Here is a 20,778-nt window from a genome sequence, read left to right on the forward strand (position 1 = left end):
CCTACCCATCATGAGCAAGCAACCGAAGCAAATAGAAGAGACAGAGGCAAAAACACAAGACTTAGCCGCCCAAAACAATGCATCCGTAACCGGAAGTAATAAACCAAGCTAAACTCCCATTTCTCAAGTTCGCAAGTGGGGATCTTTAACGGAACGCGTTCGAACTATCTTCCTCTTGCAGACCTGCGTAATGTCGGTAACAACAATCCTACCAGGGAGTGGGCGACGGCTTGTTACTTAATTCTCGGTATCAGCCGCATCCAGGAAGCCGGTTCTAACATCAAGCGGGAGGGTTGAATAGGATGTCTGTTCCCTGAGTACTTCGCGCTCGTAAATCACGAACACTTCACTTAAAAAGCGAAATTGGCGCCGCGCTGGACGCACGAGCCCGTCATTTTGAAGGGAGTCTGTGTTCACAAAACTTCACAATCCGCCGTAATTATGGACTTTCTGGACATGTTTGTGACAGAGACAGATTCCTGGGTGGCGGGTAAAACCACCGAGGCTCACATTCATCAAAATTATCCGGCTCTGCAGGGGAGGGGATGATCCGTCTTCCCGTGCGTTCAAGACGATTTTCTGACATTTTGAAGGGGGGTTTTGTGTGGGGTGATTGCGTGGCGGCACGCGAGGGTCCGAACCCGGTGTGATAATGTGATAAACACCGGGCGGACGGACGGGACGGGATCAGATAAGGCCGCCAGCAGAGGAGGGACTCCAGCATGCGGCTTATCTGTGGCGTGTGGAACAGATGGGAACTGGGAAGCCAAGTTTTGCACAGAAAATTTGTCTTTACAAAATCGTTCATCCTGAGACCATATTGCGTCTACCTGCAACAACGTGCATTGCCGGCCTACACTTACAAACACGTTAACAGGTAGATGCTAATTTGGTCCACCGTGCAGCTTATCTGTGGCGTGTGGAACAGATGGGAAGTGGGATGCCAACTTTTGTTGCAAGAAAATGCAGGATTTTCTTTACAAAATTGTTCGTTTAGAGACCATTGCGTCAACCTCCATTGCTTAAACTCACAAACACGGTACCTGGTAGATGTTTGGTCCACCTTGCATCAGAATAACGGGCGTACACAGAGTTTCTCTTAGAAGAAACCATATAAAACATATCTACGATATATATATACTGATATACGTGTGCAGGGCCTTATATGATGACGCTATAGCGACGTTCTATTGGGTTCTGCGTACACACGTATAGAACCCAGCTTGAAGATCACATCAGAACTCAAAGACAGCAGTATCTATAATTCTGATCACTGCTAGCCGTCATACTCTTTTATTCAATACTTCCTGTTACTAGTATACTGTAAATATTAAAGACTAAGGTTCTTAGTGTAAATTCAGTGTTTCGTACCTGATGCATGTGAGGCATACTATACTCTACTCCGGTGGAAGAAGTATGGCAAAAACCACACCTCTGTAACTACGCCGTTTACACCACAACACATGATACAGCCTAGAACGTGCTCGGATCAATAACATTACATTTACAATATTCAATCTTTAAAAACGGGATAAAAGATTCATTGCGGAAGTGAAGCGGCTTAGAGACAGAACCTGGCAAAGATAGGAGCTGTTCAGAGAAAATTAGATTATGTAAGTGGCGATCGTTACACGAGCCTTCCCTTGAATACAGTTCTCCGGCATAAACTATGATCTTGTAGTGGATTCCTGAGGGGGTTTTATGGTCTAAGGCGACCGGAAACGGTCGTGGATCTGAATCGCAGAACTCGTAACGTCGTGCGATCATCATGCGAACGTCGTGCGAACGTCGTGCGAACGTCGTGCGAACGTCGTGCGAACGTCGTGCGATCGCAACCCACGACTATCGCAAACTAAGGACATTCTTGGGATAGTCATGCATGTACTGTATTCTGCAACTGTATTTCACGGAAAAGTCCCTCTTACATCCCCGTAAGCAGTTGGCCCTTTCAGTCTGATTGAAAATTCTACAAGATGAAAATAGTACGGCAACCTATGACGAATGCGATCGTGTCTTTGACCGCCCTATGGCTACCGATGGATATTCCAAATAAAGTCTCACAGGTCTCGCCTGCTTTTGTACTTTCTGCACTGGTTTGGACCGGCTCCAGATGGTTCAATCTGCTCTAGGGGCGGCTGTTCTTTCACACCAGATTGATGTCACACGATGTCATAGCGAAATTACATGGACGGGAACATCTGCCAACAGCGCGCGTATGGGGGTCCGGACCTCTATACTATAACATTGCGCTGGAATAGACTGGACTTTGAATCGCGAGGCGAAAACCTTTGCATAGAAAGATAGAGAGCAAGAAGGGCCTGAGAGAGAGACAGAGACAGACAGAGAGAACCAGAGAGAGAGACAGAGACAGAGAGAACCAGAGAAAAGAGAGAGAGAGATACACGGAGAGAGAGAGAGATAGAGGGACAGAGAGAGACAGTCAGAGAGAGGGAGAGAGAGAGAGGGAAAGGGGGAGATTTTAAAATTACCCAGTAATGGACCCTTACAGCCGCCCAGTAGCACGTTAACATCTAAGCTTGCCTGAAGATCCCGTTATTCGATCGGCGCGGGATCGATGGAGGTTATGAAGCGGCGTTTGTCCACCGTCTGCTCAGGGCGACCCTTGATTGTTCAGTCTGCCACAACCCCACAACCCTGCCTTCACAAACAATTAAAGTCTTCTACCTTAACTGCAATACAATTATACAACCCCCTAACCCTTCCTTCACAAACAGTTAAAGCCGTACAACCTAATTTCCGAGCAGATCCTAAGGTCTCAAAAATAGGGAATCACATTAGCCAGGCAGTATCTAATCGGCCAGATAGGGACCATGAGCAACCCAAGGTGGGGGTATTGACAAAAAAAAGGTCATATACAAAAAGCAATGATAATTTCCTCACAACCTCTGCTTGGAGAGAAGTACAACCCCCCAAGCCTTCCTTCAGAAACAATTTAAGTCTCCTACCTTCCCATTCGCTGACAAGAAGTAGCGACGTCACCGCTACATAGCAGCCGAACCCTCTCATCCTGCACGAGTTTTCGGGGAGACTGTTGGTCAGAACTGCTGGTTGCTTTCGGTTTTTTGTTTCCAGCAGCGTCGCTGTTCCCTACCGTCCGTCCGTCCGTCCGTCCAATCCGGCTAAGCGATGGGCGCAACCGTGCCGCTGAGTAGGAAAAAAAGGAGATTATAACGTCACGTCGATATCACATCAGAGAGGTAACAATACCAGCAGCGGCATCCTCCATCACTCACTCCCCATCCCGCCCTTTCCAGCGGCTTGGCGTCCGATCTTTCACGCGTCGATGGAGCCTTCAAATCTGCCCGGGCCTTGTCTCTAAACATTCCCCCCAAATCTCCAGCCCTGGAATAAATCCTTATCATACGTCTTCCCCCCCTCCTCTGGTCCTAAGTGGTTTGAACGTTTGCACACAATTTGCCATTACTTCACGTGCGGGTTGATTGATAACGCGAAAGGCCGTATACGTGCGGATGCCCCGGACGGTCATGATTTACCTATTTAGCGGAGTTATACTATCAGGAGATACCCTCACCCTAAACAGGGCATATGTCTTCCCTTCGCGGCGGTGTAAGGGTCCCCCCGGTGCCGTCCCGTGGTTGTCCAAGCGGCCATGGCCGGCTCGGTGCCCGTTGAAAGCAGCGGGAAACTATCCAGAAGCGTGGCTGCGTTCGTAGCCTGGTAACCAGACCACCGTGGCGGCAGTGGTATCTCCTCGGCGCCGAGAGCGTTTGGGGCCGCCAACCAGGCCTCAATTACAACGGGTCGGCAGCAACAGAAGACTAAGCGTACTACAGGAAGTCAGCGGATACAGGGAAACCAGCTGGAGATAAGTCCGTGGTATACTAGTAACTCGCCTGTGCTTGGTAATGGCTGTGGCCAAAAAATTACCGCCAAGCCGACCAAAGGTTTGGTACCCAGGCTACTGCGTTCTTGGTTAATAGACGCTACGTACGTGTAGCATTCGGGTCTCTCGCTGTTCCGCTAATAACGGCGTCCCCGCGATTGGTACACGTGTTTTATCGGGAATGCGCTGTGCCTGCCCTGCGTGCGCGGATATTAAACCCGCTGGATAAAACACGTCTCCGATAGGTAATGGCACTAGCCGAGGTAATAGTCGTAAACCGCGGCCCGAATTACTACCCTATTCCCGCTCGATTTTCAAAATAATTACACTGCATCAGTCTACTGTGTGGTTATAGCGAGCACGGCTCGATATTCTAGCACAGAGTAACTACAGGGTACGGAGAGTTTGAAAATAACTGTCTATCGGGCGGCGACCAATGAAAAATCGCTGCAGAATAACGATGAAATCCCCCGTTGTTGAAATGCTTGCATCCTGAGCGTTGGTAGCTGACAGGAACCTCTTAGCCTTCATAGCATGCCAAACACTGGGGGTTTGGGGGTCGTCATGGTCTTTGGGATCTTTTATGTGCTATTTTCTGATTGCATATAGACAGCATAGCCGGCCTGGTTGAATTACTCCCGTTTTAAAACTGGGCTAATTAATCAGAAAACAGCCGAAGACCACCAAACCCCCAGTTCTATAAGCCTGCTACGGAGGCTAATCAGAAAACAGCCGAAGACCACCAAACCCCCAATTCTATAAGCCTGCTACGGAGGCTAGGAACCTCTAGCCTCTACGCAAACAGTTGGACAACGCCCTGCTTACCCCACACCGGGGTGCCTTTACCGATATTTGAACGAATGACTCTTGCAACCCGAGAGTGCTCCATACAGCACCTAACGGTCTATATGCGTAAGCAACAAGCAATCCCACTCTCAGGTCACGACGTAACGGTCCGAACGAATATTTCCTGAACCTGAACTGGAGACCGCCCGAGACCTTACAGATCACAGCCTGCGGCGGGCCGCGCAGAAAGTCACTAAAAGGCTATTCTCTTTTTTTAAAAGTTTGATAACAGGCAGTAGGAATGGCTGTCGTCCCTCTCAGTGCGATGTACCGGCGATAGCGTGTTTGAATTGCTCTTAACGGTGGATTACGAGGGTGATTCTGGCCCGGCCTGATTGCAAAAATGCATTCTGGGGACCCATTGAGTCGTAGTAGTGCGTTATGTCTAGTTCAGTTCTATCAGAATGCCGCTATATCTTGATGTTCCTATGCACAAGTCCCGAGCTGGACTGCCAGACTTCTGTAGACATGAAGCCGGTCTAGAATCTTGATAAAGCCTCAACCACATTCAACGCAAGGTGAACCTACATATACCATGAAAGGTTTTCCACGACAATATTGCCTTACGTCGTGCATTTAAGGTGAAATAGGTCCATTTATACAATTATTGTAGCGTTTTCTACTCCTATTGTGCGCTATCGTCACAGAAAATAAAACCATGTATTGCAGTTGCTTTAGGAAAAGCAGCAGAAATATACTTTTACCGAGGAAAGATGGGTGCATTTAAAAATTGTACCGGTTTCTACCCTATTTTTACGATATCGCAGCAGATAATAAAACGACATATGGCAGTGGAAAAGCAGCACAGATAATACTTACTTTTACCAAGACATCGGCAGTGACTTCTTCTCAAACCATATGCGGATTCTCAGACGCGAAGGTTATATCTTGTACAGAAATTAAAACAATGTATGGGAATGGTTTAAGAAAAAGCAGCATTAATATACGCACTTTTACCAAGACATCGGCAGTGACTTGGGATCCTCAGGCGCGAAGGTTATGTCTTGTCCGCGTCGCTTTGCCGTGCGTTGTTGTTGGAGAGAGATCCCGCGTGTGGAGTGTGCCGAGGAGAAGACTGAAGTCTGTCTGCGCTCCTGCAGCCCGTGCCGGGTGCCAGTACGTTTGCCTGAGGTACGTCACAACCAGCTGACTGCGCCGAGTGAAGCATTGTGCAATAGTCAACTGCACACGTCTCACACAATACTGGGGCCGTCTGAACTCAGTACGGGGGATCTGGTGGGATAATTATAGTAAACGCATGGAGACTAGGCCGGACTGTATAGCTTGTTAACGTTAGGCCGCAACATCTGTTATGTAATAGTATGTTAACCTGAAGTGTGACCAACACTGTTAACTGTTACCTGTTCCTAATTGTTTTATTTTCTTGTTGTGAGGGTTAGCCCTTTATAATAGTCTCCGGATAGTTGGGCAGCCCTGGCTGTATATACATGTATCTGTTACAATCTAATAGATCATAGACCCCGGTCACATACACCGTGCGCATCTACTATAGGGAGCGTTTCCGGGAGGATCGTTCCATATGGCGTATATTTGAGAAGAAAGAGGTAAAATATTTTCAAAAGAAAACGTAGATACATCTTACTATGTATGTAGCTTACTAGTAATATCTTACCGCATACAATACTGGCAACTTTGTCATGTATGATTTAGTCAACCTTTACAAGATCATTTTGTCAATCTGCCATTTACTTTGTTGAATAATAACAGTTAACTGGTCGATATACATGTGCGCGTATAACGCGGATTGAGGATTTGGCCCGAGGATATCAAACTGCCTCCACGGTTTACGGCTTCTTTAAGGCATTCCTCAATGACATCACGGCACTGCAGCGGAGGGAGATTGATTTTTCTCGATCCAGGTGTCTTATGTAGACAGGCAGCCATTTCTCCATTTATTAACCCTATCTGGACGGGGGGGGGGGTATAAAAGTGCCCGCGCCAACTTTGATGTCGGATAGCGTCCGAACGGCTTGTGATAGGGCCACCAAACTTTGTGAATTCTGCATGCAGGTGTCTTATGTAGACAGCCAGCCATTTCTCCATTTATTAAGATAATGCTATGTCTACTTTGATAATTCCACAAGGTACCCTAAGGTAGATACATTGTAGAAAAAATTCAAACAAATCTATATTATATTATCAGTAATCCCTTAGGTGTGTACTATTGAGATAGCCAGATGTTCACGAAAAGAGCTGAATGTCACCGTTTTATTCTGGGTATGGAAGTATAGTTTTGGGTGGCAAGATTGTGTGTTTGTTTGCCCTAAGTTGCATTGTGAGTAGGGGGTGCAATTTTAACGGTGTTTGCTAGGGTAACTCAGCAGGCGCTGGATGGGGGTAAGTGGGTGGTATGTGGAGGAATTTAGGAAGTTGTTTAATATCCAATTAAACACCATCATACGATCCCTTCCAAAGTTCCACAACTTCACGAGAAACCCCAAACACTTTCCGAAGGTCTGTGAACTTGAAGGTCACAAAAATGACTTACGAGAGAAGAGGCTGCACCTAACAATATTTTCGGAAGATGTCAGAGGTCTGTTATTGCAGAGACTTCTCATAGAACAAGCTTAAGCGTTTGGACTACAGTTCGTTCGGGGTTATCGATCCTGAATGGTGATGAAATGACGGGCGGATTTGAAGGGAAGGCGGGTGATGACACACAATATTGTGAATATTACTCGTCCATTGATCCACCGACGCGCGGTATGACAGCGCCGCGGAGGCAACAATAACCGTGAATGTTGCCGACACCGTTCAATATCAACTGCCGAAAGGAGAAGAAGAATTACGACGTGCTTTTCATTCTGACATCTGCTTTTGAAATATGTTCTATGCGCATATGGTGAATTGTCACTCTAGCTTGGCGACGAGTCCGTTTCTCAGTTTTTGCATAATGTTGTGTTGGCAGCTTACACACACACTGTTAGCTTAATATCATCCACCGAAAGAAGAAGAATAATCACCACGTCCTTTTCATTCTGACATCTGCTTTTGAAATATGCTCCATGCGAGTATGGGGTATTTTCAATCTAGCTTGACAAAGGGTGCGTTTCTGAATAACCTGTTTTGATGCGTGGTTTTCAAATGCGTTTCATACATATGGTGAATTTTCAGTATTTGCATAATGTTGTGTTGGTAGCTTACACATAGTGTCAGCTGTATGCATGTAACTTAATTACGGTTTATTGATGATATTAAATCAAGCAAAACAGTAGAAATCAGCCAATATTAAAAGACTTAAATTATTTGGCCTGAAACCTCAAAGGTCTTAATAAAAGTTTAAAAATCATAAAACAGCTAGGATTCAACACATACACAATGTTTTGCAAAAAAATGGTACATATAATGCATTGCAAAGTTATTTGTTTTCAATAGGAACTGCCATTATAACAACAGTATTATTCACCAATAACACACAAAAACAAACAGTTATGACAAAAATATGACGCCAATAACAACCCCATCACAGTTAATGACAATTACTCTGGAGAAATGCCCAATAATTTCACACTTTCACACTTGTACAGCAGGCACTCAATAACACAACAAATCAATTGCTACAGATTATGCAAAAAAATAAGATAGTCACAAAGTAGGGAGGCGATTATAACCCATTAAAAAGAACACTCATTAAAGTTCTGGACGAAATAAACGATTGTATAGCATGGATGTTACAGTGACAACGGAAAAACAGGATATGTATGGGAATTACCGTTTGGCAAGGGAACCGCTAAAGAGCTGTAGCGAAAATGTGTGACAATTAGCTTAATGCACAGGAAAAAAAATAAATGGCAATTGTGTGTACTTAACTGAAATAGCATCTAACCATAGTACAGAGTATACCTATGTGTCAATGTGTCGAGTGTGATGTGTTTATGTATTCCTCTATAAATCGTGTGCTTTTAAGTCAATTCATCGATCTAAATTGATATGAATGGAAGTTAAAAGGTTCTTACAATGTTCATACTCGGATCAATATAGAATCGAATGATCCTGGCAAAGATTCTGATCGCGATCTCTACCAACAGAACTTGCAATCAGAACGTCTGCCAGATTGCAATCTCTGCAAATGTATCAACATGATTAACGGCCATGTGTTGCAGTACGGTTTATAATACCTATTCACACACTGTAAAATACATACAATTGTATTTGCCTATTGGATCAAATACGCTAAATTTGGTGAAAAGAAGCTTAAAGGTAAACATCATACAACGTTTATCATTATATTCTGAACAATAGTTGATTATAGCACCGACCTTGTCAGTTTCACAACTCAATTTCTGTCCCGCCCCAGAGTGTTAGTTTTGTCTCGTATCACATCAGTGTGGATATGCCTGTTATCGACCGGTTATGTCTTGTGGGAGGAAAGTTTTATTAGATGAACGTGTTACGGACCGGGCGCGTAGATTGAACCACATATTTTCATTTGTGAGTCTATCCGATTATTCCAGGTCCACTGAGAGTTTAACTTTGTCAGTTTTAGTTTGTGTATATCACCTGCATGAGCAATGCTTTACCTTGTTTTAAGCGGCCACATGTACACATATGTCCAAAGAGCCTACCTGTATACACTGTATTGTCTTGTCTAAAGCGCGTATAAACTCAAATCCAGACAAGGAAGACCACGTCAGCAACCTGGTTGATGATTGCAAACTGTATCTAAGTCACAACATCAGACTTGAGTCCCACATACTAAAATACCGTACTGTGCGATTGACCTGTACAGAGACATACACTGATTTAGTCTGTCAATTGTAGTTTACAGTTTATATACTGCTAATTTTACAACCAAGAACACTTATATAAGATGCCCATATGTACACAACATTGCCTTGTCTAAAGCACCTGCATGTACACAGCGTTGTCTTGCCAAAAACACTCCCTCATATTACACAGTATCGCCATGCAATTGCGTATTCATCGCACGTGAAAAAAGAAGCGTACTTCGTCTTCCATTACTGATACTCAGTGTAACCTGAACAGATCTCTCTCATGTTGTGTTGTTCCCATCTTGTTAGAATAGACCAGATTCCCCAAGAGTGTGGCAGGTGCACCTCGGTACGTCCCACAGTGTCACCTTATTTGTTATACTATTATGGCTCGCACAGGAGTTATATTTCATTATACACTGTACGCTACACGGTTCGTGTCTTGTTATGTATTGTTCGTTAGGCCATAACAACATGATTTCCTGAATGGCATCCGGTAATCTAGTTTTGGTGGTTTGTAAAAATAGAATAGTTTTCGCATGGCATTGACACTGTTTTTGTTCCCTAGAAGGTCCATGATAGAAGAAAGATCTTTTATGAAACTGTCACCCTTGCGACATCAACATACTTACAACAAAGGCTTTCAGATTGCTTTGCAGGCTACATATCTGTATCTGTATATCCTGTATAACCACCATTCGGTGTAACGCACCAACTTCGCAGGCACGCGGAGCGGTGGCAGCTGGCTACATTACACTGAATGACTTGTAACACCTTACCCTTGAACATCTAACTCTAAACATTGTTTAACGCTATCTAATGACTATACATAGGCCCATATTTTATCATGCTATTTCATTAATGTTGATTTAGTCACTTTATATGGCTAATTTCCTGCCGTTTTATGTCCCTACATGTCTTCGATATTGCCTGAGGTAACAGTTATCGATCTTCTAGGTAAACACAATAATTGTTAGATCAGGAAAATAATTCATAGTCATTATCTTCTAATTATACATTCTCTATAATAGGCGCTTTCCTATTTATATTATATCATGCGATGCTTGGTTGGTTTACCATGTGTTATTTACGGCAGTGTTACTTATTAGCCTTGCAGGTATAATGTCATCGTCTATCTTAATAATTTATGTTACACAGTTGGGGAATACTGCATGTCCTGTGGGTGGGTGCTATTCTTCACTAGCTAGAATTGACAACTGTTAATGACAGCTGCACTTTATAGTGAACAAATTAATTATATAGACGTTGGATTTTTATTACACTCTATAGTTGTAGGGTATGTGTATTGGAGATACCGTGCTCACAACCATGTAATTTTTCATTCGTCAACATATTGTAGGGTAATAAGGAATGTAGCAGGCTTGTGAAATAGGCATAGTTAAATACAAGGTACTCACGCACAGACACAAATAGACACAGACACACACACACACTCACACACAGACACACACACACACATATACAGACACACATGCACACACACACACAAACACACATACAAACACACCCACACACACAGACAGACACACACACACACACACATACAGACACACATGCACACACACACACACACACACACACACACACACACACACACACACACACACACACACAGTTTTAACTACTTGTGATAAATGTTATCATGTAGTTGATCATTGAACAACTGTATAGTTATCTTTTATCTTTATAGTTTAGTGCGTTGAAACTACCAGTTATATAGCTGGTACAGTTCAGCTGGCCGAGTACCTATCTCACTCGCTATCATTTCAAGGGGACATAAAGGGAATTGCAAGTTTCACTTTGAATTGCAAGACTCGGAAAGTCAATCTCCAGGATCAATACAGCATCTACAGCACTGAAATCTTTGCTATTTAGTCCGCGAAATCGTTAAAGAGAGCCCCAAACAGAAGAAGGAATCCTTTCGGCCCATGGGAGGATTTGATGGTTTTGATTAATGATGATAAACCTCTTACAGCACGGGCCAACACGGGCATATTGCAATACAAGCACGTGGATTGGCTTGTCTTTTACCAAAAATAATCCTTCACTGTTGTTCTTTTAGATGTTCTGTGATCCCTGTCATCCCTACTGCCGCATCATTCTTGATTTGGACAGGTTGCTGCGACTTCCCGGGGATTTCCAGCGTGTAAAATTACGTGGTATTATCCTGAGGCCATATCAATTTAATTTGGTGGTTCTCGGAATCGCCTCTTTGTTTTTTTTCTGATTTGCAAAAAAGGAAATTATGGTTTTGCATCAACTAAAAAATGCACATATTTCACCCTCAACAGTCAAGGAAAGGCCTTTTCTTCCTATTTGTTACAGATTATCCATCTATCAATACAGTGGTTTGATTAACAGTTCAAAATTCATTGTTTAAATATTGACCCAGCCTTTTGTGTTGACTTCATGGCTCCCTTCATAGCATTTGGGGCTATAATAGGATGCCACGACCTGTTTTTTATTCATTTTTTCGCCTTGTATCTTCATATTTTTTTCTGAAAAACCTCCGAGAACCAACAACTTAAATTGGTGTGGCCTGAGAGCTGGAATAACGGCGTGAAAAATCGCCGCCCTTTCCCGACCTGCCTTCTCTGGCGCCGCCTTTTAATCAAGCGGTGCTGATCTCCGTGCGGGGAGCGGGAAGAGAAGACGGCGCGTTTTCCGGGCTCTTCAATCAGCGGTAATTATTACAGGAATTCCCGGACAGGCACGCCGTAATGAGAGGATCAGATGAGACCAGATGTTGCAACAAACGACGATCTGCAGTTCAGTTCACAATCGCTAGTCGACGGGAACGAGGAATCCTCGTGCATGCCCCATGCATTTTTGCCATTTAAAATCTCACGGTAATGTTTAGAGTTAAAACTTTGGATCCAACACAAAAATTCTCTCACCTAGAGCTTTGGACCAGTCACTCTGGTCTTCCTCAGTAGACTGACCCAGTGGGGCTTGTCACGTGGCTTCTTTGAAGGGTGACGTCTACACTAGGTCAAAGGTATCTGCTAGTCGATGCCGGCCCCCGTCGCGGTTCAGTGATCTCACGTTACTCTTAATTTCTATCAGGGTGGTGTCTGTACTAATCCTTATGTTACGGCCCCTATAGCAAATCGACACAAAGGCAAAGTACAGTTTCACCAGCATTACCCTCGTTATATACCCACATCAAGTTTCAGCTTACAGCTTATCATTGCCAAATGCGCAGTTCCGCAATCCCCACTTGGTATTGTGCCCTCGGAAGCGCTGCCAAGTCCTCAATTTTCATCTGCACAAATTACAGAGAAGCCGAACTTCCCTTCCAATAAAAAAGTTCAGCTTCCGAACTTGGAAGTAGTGTAGTACTTATCCGCAGGTCCCATCTGCTGGTCGCTTTTCTAACTAACGGCCAGACCCAAAATCTACTACAATCATCGTAACGAGCAACATCAAAGGCAGCTGCAGTTACTAACAAATGCCACAGTTCAGCGGAGGATTGGACTGATTAACGCCGCGCACGCCGGGAGGGTCCAAATGGATCTGTCCACGGTGCTGAAACAGCTGGAGTTATGCTTGGCGACGGAACAATTGCAGTAGATCTATTTACGGATTTGTAGCGAAAAGAAGGAAGCGAAAAGATATGAAATATTCTTATGTCGTATTTAAGCACACGGAAAGGTGACGGAAAAGCGGAATTTGTCTTTCAGCAGCCTTTACGAAGTCGTAAAGTCTACCGAAATATTTTCTAGCCTTTAATACTTCTTTACATATTGCAGCAAGTTTGCTGTGAGATCTGTCCACGGAGCTGAAACTATTGTGAGTGTACTTGGTGTTGTTTGTCGTCCTAAATGTGATATCTGGTAATATTTTGTTATCCTTGATAGCCACACCCAGAAAAAATAACAAACAGCACATGGAACAATTGCAGCTGATCTGTCCACGGTGCTGAAACGGTTGTGGTTGTGCTTGATGTTGTTGATCGTCCTGAATGTGATATCTGGTGATGACAAATTGGTTATTCTTGATACCCAGAAAGAATAACAGCACAATCTTACATATTATGATTGTATTGCCGTGGCATTCGGCCCCCGTGTGCCTATTGATGATCTTTTTTATTTAGATAACCTTTATACATTTAGATAACATTAAATTGCTGAGATCACAGCGATTAAAACACATAAGATAGCACAAAGCAAAAACATATATACAAAATCTATGATGACACAAACTCTATTTGATAGTACTCTGCTGCATATGTGAGGAATACCAACTTGTGGACTGGTCCTGTTAAATGTGGGAGACTTAAGATCCCTATCGTTTGAGACATCTCCGGATTGTGAACAAGGACTGCGGCACTGTGTAACACGGTTTGCATGCTAAGCAAAAGTCTTACATACTCAAGAAATGTACCTAAATTGGCCTGCACATTTCATCATAGTGAGGTATATTTTACTATGCATGTTTAATATTTACGGCAAATGAATGTGCTATATATATATAGCTTCAAGGTAAATTTTCTAAAGTTTCAGTGTGCATTTTCTGTCAACTAGCGTTCTACTTTCTAATATTCATGATTACAACGACTACTCCAAAGCTACCACTTGTAAACAAATTGTGAGTAAACTATACGGAAAGGTCCACGATATCACCTTAAACAAGCCTTAACAAGCTTAAGAGGTAACTGAGAGGTCTCCATTGATGCAATTATATCCAAACGAATCTTAACTGAGTTTGTCGCGTTGCCCTTTCAGGTTGGTACCTGGGGATGACAATTTGTGCGGTTTGTTAGTGACACACAGTTATGCAAGGCGATGAGACGTATCCTGTCTTCTACCTGCAACAGTTGGCTGTTATTTTCCCCGCTCCCCCAGATATCGCCAGCTGTCAATGGAAATTAAGAAAACAGCTTGTCTCTCCCGAGTTGTGGAAATGTCACGGCAATGCAGGTAATTTCGGAAACGATTTAGACCCCCAGCGACCCACCAGGGGGCTTCAGCGGGCAGGGAGAAGGAGACAGATAGCTCTCAGGGGAGAATCACATTTCGGTAATCCTGAGATGGGAAATTTATGGAGCAGTGCGGACTGATGTGTCAGTACCGTGCACAGCGGGGTTCAGGCTACTGGTGAGTGATCGCGGAGGATAACAATGCAATATACCCGCACTCACGGCTGCCTTCTCACCGGGCCCGGCAGCTAGTTATCTGTCGTAACTGTGCAGTAGTGGCATTCACCTTCCTCAGTACCACCCAATACAAAATACAAACTCACTTCACAATAGGAGCTTTTTGACTAGTTTGCATCATCTTGCCTTGGCTTGTGTAACTTTTGTTTCTTTTTGGACTTCAATCAATAGTTTTTGTATCTAAAACTGCATTTCTCATCTGGTCTCCCAGTCACTGACGAAAGCTAGTCGATACTTGGACGTTAGTGATTATCTTTTTTACTGGCCGGGAAGCTTTCCTTGCCCCCAGCCTTCCTTAATCCTACCTACCGTCCCCGGGAATGGCCTTCCGCTGTGGTGACGTTCAGATGACCCTAGTGACTGATCAACCCTTCTCCGTGGATGTGTCCTCTCCATTCCGCTATCGCGTAGCTTCAGGCGTAGTTCGTGTTGGTAAGATTAGAGTTTCCCCATCCCAGAGGAAATGTTCTCTCTGATGGATGGTATCTGCTGCTGGGTTGAATGACCCGCCGGCCAGATTTAGGGAAACATCTGACTGGTATTTGATGCTGTTCGAGTTGATACCAGAAGTAAATAGCTTGTCTTAATTAGAGTGATTTACACATGAGGTAGATCTTATTTGGTTCAAGATTATCTCGACAGAAAGATTCGCATAGACTCAAGGGGTCTCAGAAAATTGGTCATCAGAAGGAAGGACATTTTACCTAGAATGTGTCTTATTTTCCTCGTGATATGCAAACCCCATCCCAGTTATATCAAAGAATCTTAACATGCTTTCTCCTCTTAGCACTCAGGACTTGGCTATAATAGTTTGACACATGTCACTGGATTATTCCCTTGTTGTAATGCTTACACAACTGTGTGGATTAATGAGAATGTTTGGCAACTTGTCACTTCACGTGCTTTCCTCCTTGGTATGTGGTCTCTTTCTTTATCAGCTTTTGTCACCTTCTTAAAACTTCATTTTGAAGGATTGCTAACACGATTTAATGGCTAACATATTTTAGAAATGCAGATATCCATATCCCATTAGGCTATGACAAACTGTGTCGTAAAGTAATGTGGCTTGTAGAAAAGATATCTATTCATACAGAAGTTAAATGCGCACTTGTAGAATACCCCATAGCTAAGATTATATAAGATTGCAGCGACTCATATGATGCACTTCCTTCTTCCGCTAAGTCTTATGGTTTTTAATAGAACATCTGGATACCACAAGATAAGACATGTCTAAGAACCATGGATGTAATAAGATTGCACGAAGCCGTCTTGAGAACGACATCTGTGATTGTCTCCTTTCTTGCCCGGAGACGCAATAAGAACTGCGAAAGATGAAAGGCTTGCAGACTAACTCTTCTTAAGCCTTTAAGTAGTCTCCAATAAGGTGTTGACATCGCTGAAGGAGGCAGATTAGTGAGAAGCCTGTCTTACAGACAATAATGGGGAGGATGAGGAGTAGGTAGCAGTGTTAGGAATGAACAGGGGGCTTAACATGATGAAAGTACCGTATAGCGGCTACGTTTTCTTAAAAAAAAGTCAACACCTGCAGTAACTGGCCAGGCGTTAGTTAATAATTGAGATAGATACTAACTATATTACTATAGGGAGGTAGATATGCTGTATGATGAGTTTGGGACCGTATGACCGATGGGTTGTTACTCAACTGTATCTCGTGAGGAGCGGTATAGGAGGAAGGGGACCGTAAACTTGACTAGGCATTTTGTTGTCGTTGTGATTTCATGTTTAATTTTCGTGACCAGTGGGCAAACATACATACCCTACAAATGTGTACTTTCTTTTGGTAACGTGACAGATATTGCGCATATCCAACTTAAGGCCAGAGTTCTGTAACTTCTAATAAATTTGCCTAAAACTTTAGTTGAGGGAAACAAGATCTAGTTGTACACGTGCACCCTGTCGTATTCAGTCCACATTTGTGACCACCCTAAGGGAATTCGCCATTGATTATGTTTGAAGAGGTAATATGATGACATTGATTATTATGACTTTAATATTGTTGTATCAATAATTTTCATTTGTATAACGTGTAAAGGCGTTAGTACGTTAATAAAATTGACAATATGAAGCATCCTCTGGTGGATTCCACGCCGATGACCTGTTCATCTACATTAGATACCAGGTGATGCATTAAGTAAGGGCTATAGATCTGTACTAGACCGTAACAGTACCCGTGAGAGAATGAAAGTTAAAAGTCAACAACTGTAGTAAATGGCCAGGCTTTAGTTAATAATTTAGATAGATATTAACTATAATACTATCTATATAGACAAGTACAGCATTTAGCTTGAAATCTAACTTTTTTGCTTGTATTTCGTTATCAACTAAAATTCTGTCCTCATAGAATTGGAGTTACCCAAAATTGAGGAGGAAATCCATAGGACAAAGTTGCAATTGAATAGAGACGGGAGACGCCATAAACTATCCGCTACGTTTGATCCACTGCTTACTTAGCCACTTCGTTGTAATCTGCATGAAGTCACGGAAAGTGCAGTTCAAAGATCCCTCTTCACAAATAACACGCTGGAACTACCTTGAACTTTTGCCCGCGAGTTCACTTTACGGCGTAAAATGATAAAACTGCGGCTAGTTTAAAGGTCGCACATGACTCAGCCATGTGATACATGTATATTTATACTTTTCAACCGGACGACTGATTTTATAACGTCTACACACTGACACATTCAAAGGTCGACATTTAATCAGTTGGACCATAAACTGACCACAGGCGGCAAGGTCGTATTTTTTCAAGTTATGGGTTTTTCCAAAGTCACCCTGATGCAACGTGCCCATTTCTACATGGGTGGCCTCAATCTTTGAAGTCTTGCAGCTAATTTCAACATGCCTCTTTTCGTAGATTCGATAACGTTGACTTTACTCCTTTGGTAATACAGCAAATAGTTCTATATGGGTTTTTCCAAAGCCACCATGATAAAACATGCCCATTTCTAAAAGAGTGGCCTCAATCCCTGAAGTCTATATGGATTTTCAGCTAATTTCAACATGTCTCTCCTGTTAGACTTGATAACATTGACTTTGATCCTTTGGTAATACAGCAAATAGTTCTATATGGGTTTTTCCAAAGTTAACCTGATACATGTCCATTTCTAAACGAGTGGCCTCAATCCTTGAAGTCTGTATGGATTTTCAACTAATTTCAACATGTCTCTTTTCGTAGATTCGATAACGTTGACTTGACTCTTTTGGTAATACAGCAAATAGTTCATCTATACACGTTTCAGGAAGTAACTCTGAAGATAAATCCTTTGCTAAGGGCCCTTTGAAAATCCCTTAAACGCACAGGTAGTAATGGACCATGCTCAAGAATGGAGCCAGACAAACGTCAAAGCCGAAAACATGATACCATGGTAAATCACGTCTCTTTGAAGTAAACCTTCTGACAGATGTCGTCTTCCTTTTAAGATATCTTTAGCTCACTTTTAAGGAGTAAAGAGACTGTATTATGACAGAAGGGGTTCCGGGGAGAAATGAATGGATCCCTCCGCCAAAGGAGGGATCAAAGGTCCCATTGACAGAGACATATGTCCAGCAGCGAGGAACAAGTACAAAAACACCGCTTAGAAACCTTGTATCAAAACCCATCAAAGACTCAGTCAGCGAAGACGTGTTTTATTTTCCAACAGCAGCGTTTTGACGTTCTAAAGCCTAGGTACACAGAAAGTCATGAATTGCATCTTTATTGCTCTAAGCAACAAAATATCTGGCTGCATAGGTGCAGTATTTTGTACGCACGTTGTAAATAGGTGCTGTAAGTTTTAAACAGTGGCCATTACATGATCCGACCACTCATGGGGCAGTCCAAGTTGACTTAACAGGCGATCTCGGTGTGAACGGTTCTCTGAACGTCAACAAAGAATGTACAGAAACATAGCGATATCCCCTATTTCATCCCCCGCTTTCCATTCTTAAGATTACAGTTGACTTACGAGAGGATCATCCCAACATTCAACCTGGTTTTGAAAGGACAGGAATTATGCTATCAGTCACTTGGATACATCAATAGGAAATGTATCAGTCCCGACGTGCTTGGCTGCTGGATGGAACAGATAGTTGTAGTTTGTACACTTGGTATTCAATCTAAAATAGTTGTTTGTACAGCTTGGCTTGAAGCGAAACGAAGGCAATCTGTAGCTATTTACAAATAATCTTTGAGCTCGTACGTTCACATTCATGACTTGATATTTGTTCCCTCCAATACAAAGGGCGGAATTACAGCGATAAAACTACCAGATCCTGACAAACGGAGCCCCTGGATGGGCGGCAACGTCAGGACTGCACTAAGGCAAAAGCAAGTAAATTTTATGGATGACAGCGCACGCATTAATTTTCCCCTGATTTTGGAAAAAAAATGTTTGCCTTCTGACAGTGGTCAACATGCCGAAAATGGGCAAAGATTTTTTTGCTATGCCGGAAGGTGGATGGCAGATAACTATGGAGAGAGGAGACAAGAAAAGGCTCTGATTTAATGTTTTGTTTCTTACTTTGATACAGTGACATGTGATGCTGGCTATGTATATGTGATGTTCCCAATAAATCAAAACCATTTGTACAATGGTTGAGTCAAAATTTAAGATATAGGAACCTTGGCCCGCCTTGTTTTTTTTTCGCCCAGTTGCATTAGATTTGGAGTCTGCGAAAGGATGTCATCCATAAAATTTACTTGCTGTGGCCTAATCAGAAGCGCTGATTACAATTCCCGGTACGTCTATGTCCTAGCCTGAAGACCTGGAACCTCTTCATCATGATTCCGGCCTGGCGCCAGTTTCTAGACGCACGAACGGCAAACGGGAAGTGCCGAAGGAACGGCCTATTACAAAGGCATTGCCTGGCTTTTATCAGCTCAAAGGAGATCACCCGCAGCGTCCTCAGTTGTACAGTTGTGACGTTCACAATCACGAGACTGCCAGCATCCTCCTTCAGCAGACGTAAGTCTGTCTAGTCGCTAGACACTTGTTGATAAAAATAAACACGCCACTTTCAGGAACGGTCCATTGAAGCTGACACTTCTGAAGGAGGAATCAACTTCTGACGACAGGGAGTAAATTCTACTCCCTCCGGGTCCATCTTTCGTACGAACCGAACTTGTCCAACAGCTGGCTGCTGTGTCCAATCCTCCGGAAGCAAGCGAACAATTTCCTCGCCATAGATTTCCGCTTGTATTGTCTAGATCTCTATGCACTCGATCTCCCTTAACTGTGCCTTGTCCCCGCCCGTCTTCCTGGGTGTGGCCGGCTACAGAACAAAGATTGGGAGGGGCAGAATTAGAAATGCATCTGTGAAAAATAGACAAAAATGGACAGCGATGATGTTGGCATTAGCAATGAAATAGCACACAGATAAATGTATGAAACAGACATGAAACAAACGGAATGCATTAGCTAAGAAAGGAGGGAAGCCAACTTAGGAATCTAGACTTCGAATCTCCAGTTATCATTTAGAATTCACGGATACAAATGGTCTGGTTCATTGTTGCTAAGCGTTGATGTGTAGATGGTGTGCCGTTGTTGTATCAGTCATGAAACAGACGGAACGCATAAGTTAAGAAAGGAGGGAAGCCAACTTAGGAATCTGCAGTTATCACGAATACGAATGGCCTGATTCGTTGTTGCAGCGTTGATATGTAGGTGTGGCACTGTTACATCAGTCATTATATCAGGTGTGGCACTGTTATATCAGTCATTCCACGCGTTAAACCTTCAGTACCGAATACGCTATTCTCAGGCGGAAGTGACATTCTGCCGAGGCGTCTTACAAAGTTTTGCAAACTGTCAGGTTATATGTAGGTGTGGCACTGTTATATCCGTCATTATAGCAGGTGTGGCGTTGCTATATCAGTCATTCCACGCGTTAAAGCTTTAGTACCGGATGCGCTATTCTCAGACGGCAGTGACATCCTGCCAAGGCGACTTACAAAGTTTCGCTAACTGTCAGGTTCTCAGCAGCCGAAACTTCTGACAAATCTCTCGGGCGATTCATGATTAGTAGGGCTCGTGCTAACGTTTTGTCGTTCGGTTTCAGTCCGTCAGCTTGACGAATCACTGCGGTGCAGCCTCCTGTTGGAACCAGCCTCCCATCATTGTCGAGTCGCGGGGCCCAAAATGAAGCGGAAAATACCT

General features: G+C 43.3%; 1 protein-coding gene across 1 annotated transcript in view; it reads right to left on the minus strand.

Moving 5' to 3' along the window:
- Positions 1-19,775: 19,775 nt before the first annotated feature.
- LOC109462087 overlaps positions 19,776-20,778 on the minus strand; it is a 68,996-nt gene continuing 67,993 nt past the window's right edge. Inside the window, exon 12 of the mRNA XM_019758585.1 lies at positions 19,776-19,894. Coding sequence (XP_019614144.1) covers positions 19,826-19,894 — 69 coding nt within the window. The 3' untranslated portion in view covers positions 19,776-19,825. The remainder of the gene's footprint in view (positions 19,895-20,778) is intronic.

The sequence above is a fragment of the Branchiostoma belcheri genome, unplaced genomic scaffold (genome assembly GCF_001625305.1).
Source record: "Branchiostoma belcheri isolate BF01 breed outbred unplaced genomic scaffold, Haploidv18h27 scaffold99, whole genome shotgun sequence".
Lineage (NCBI taxonomy): Eukaryota > Metazoa > Chordata > Leptocardii > Amphioxiformes > Branchiostomatidae > Branchiostoma > Branchiostoma belcheri.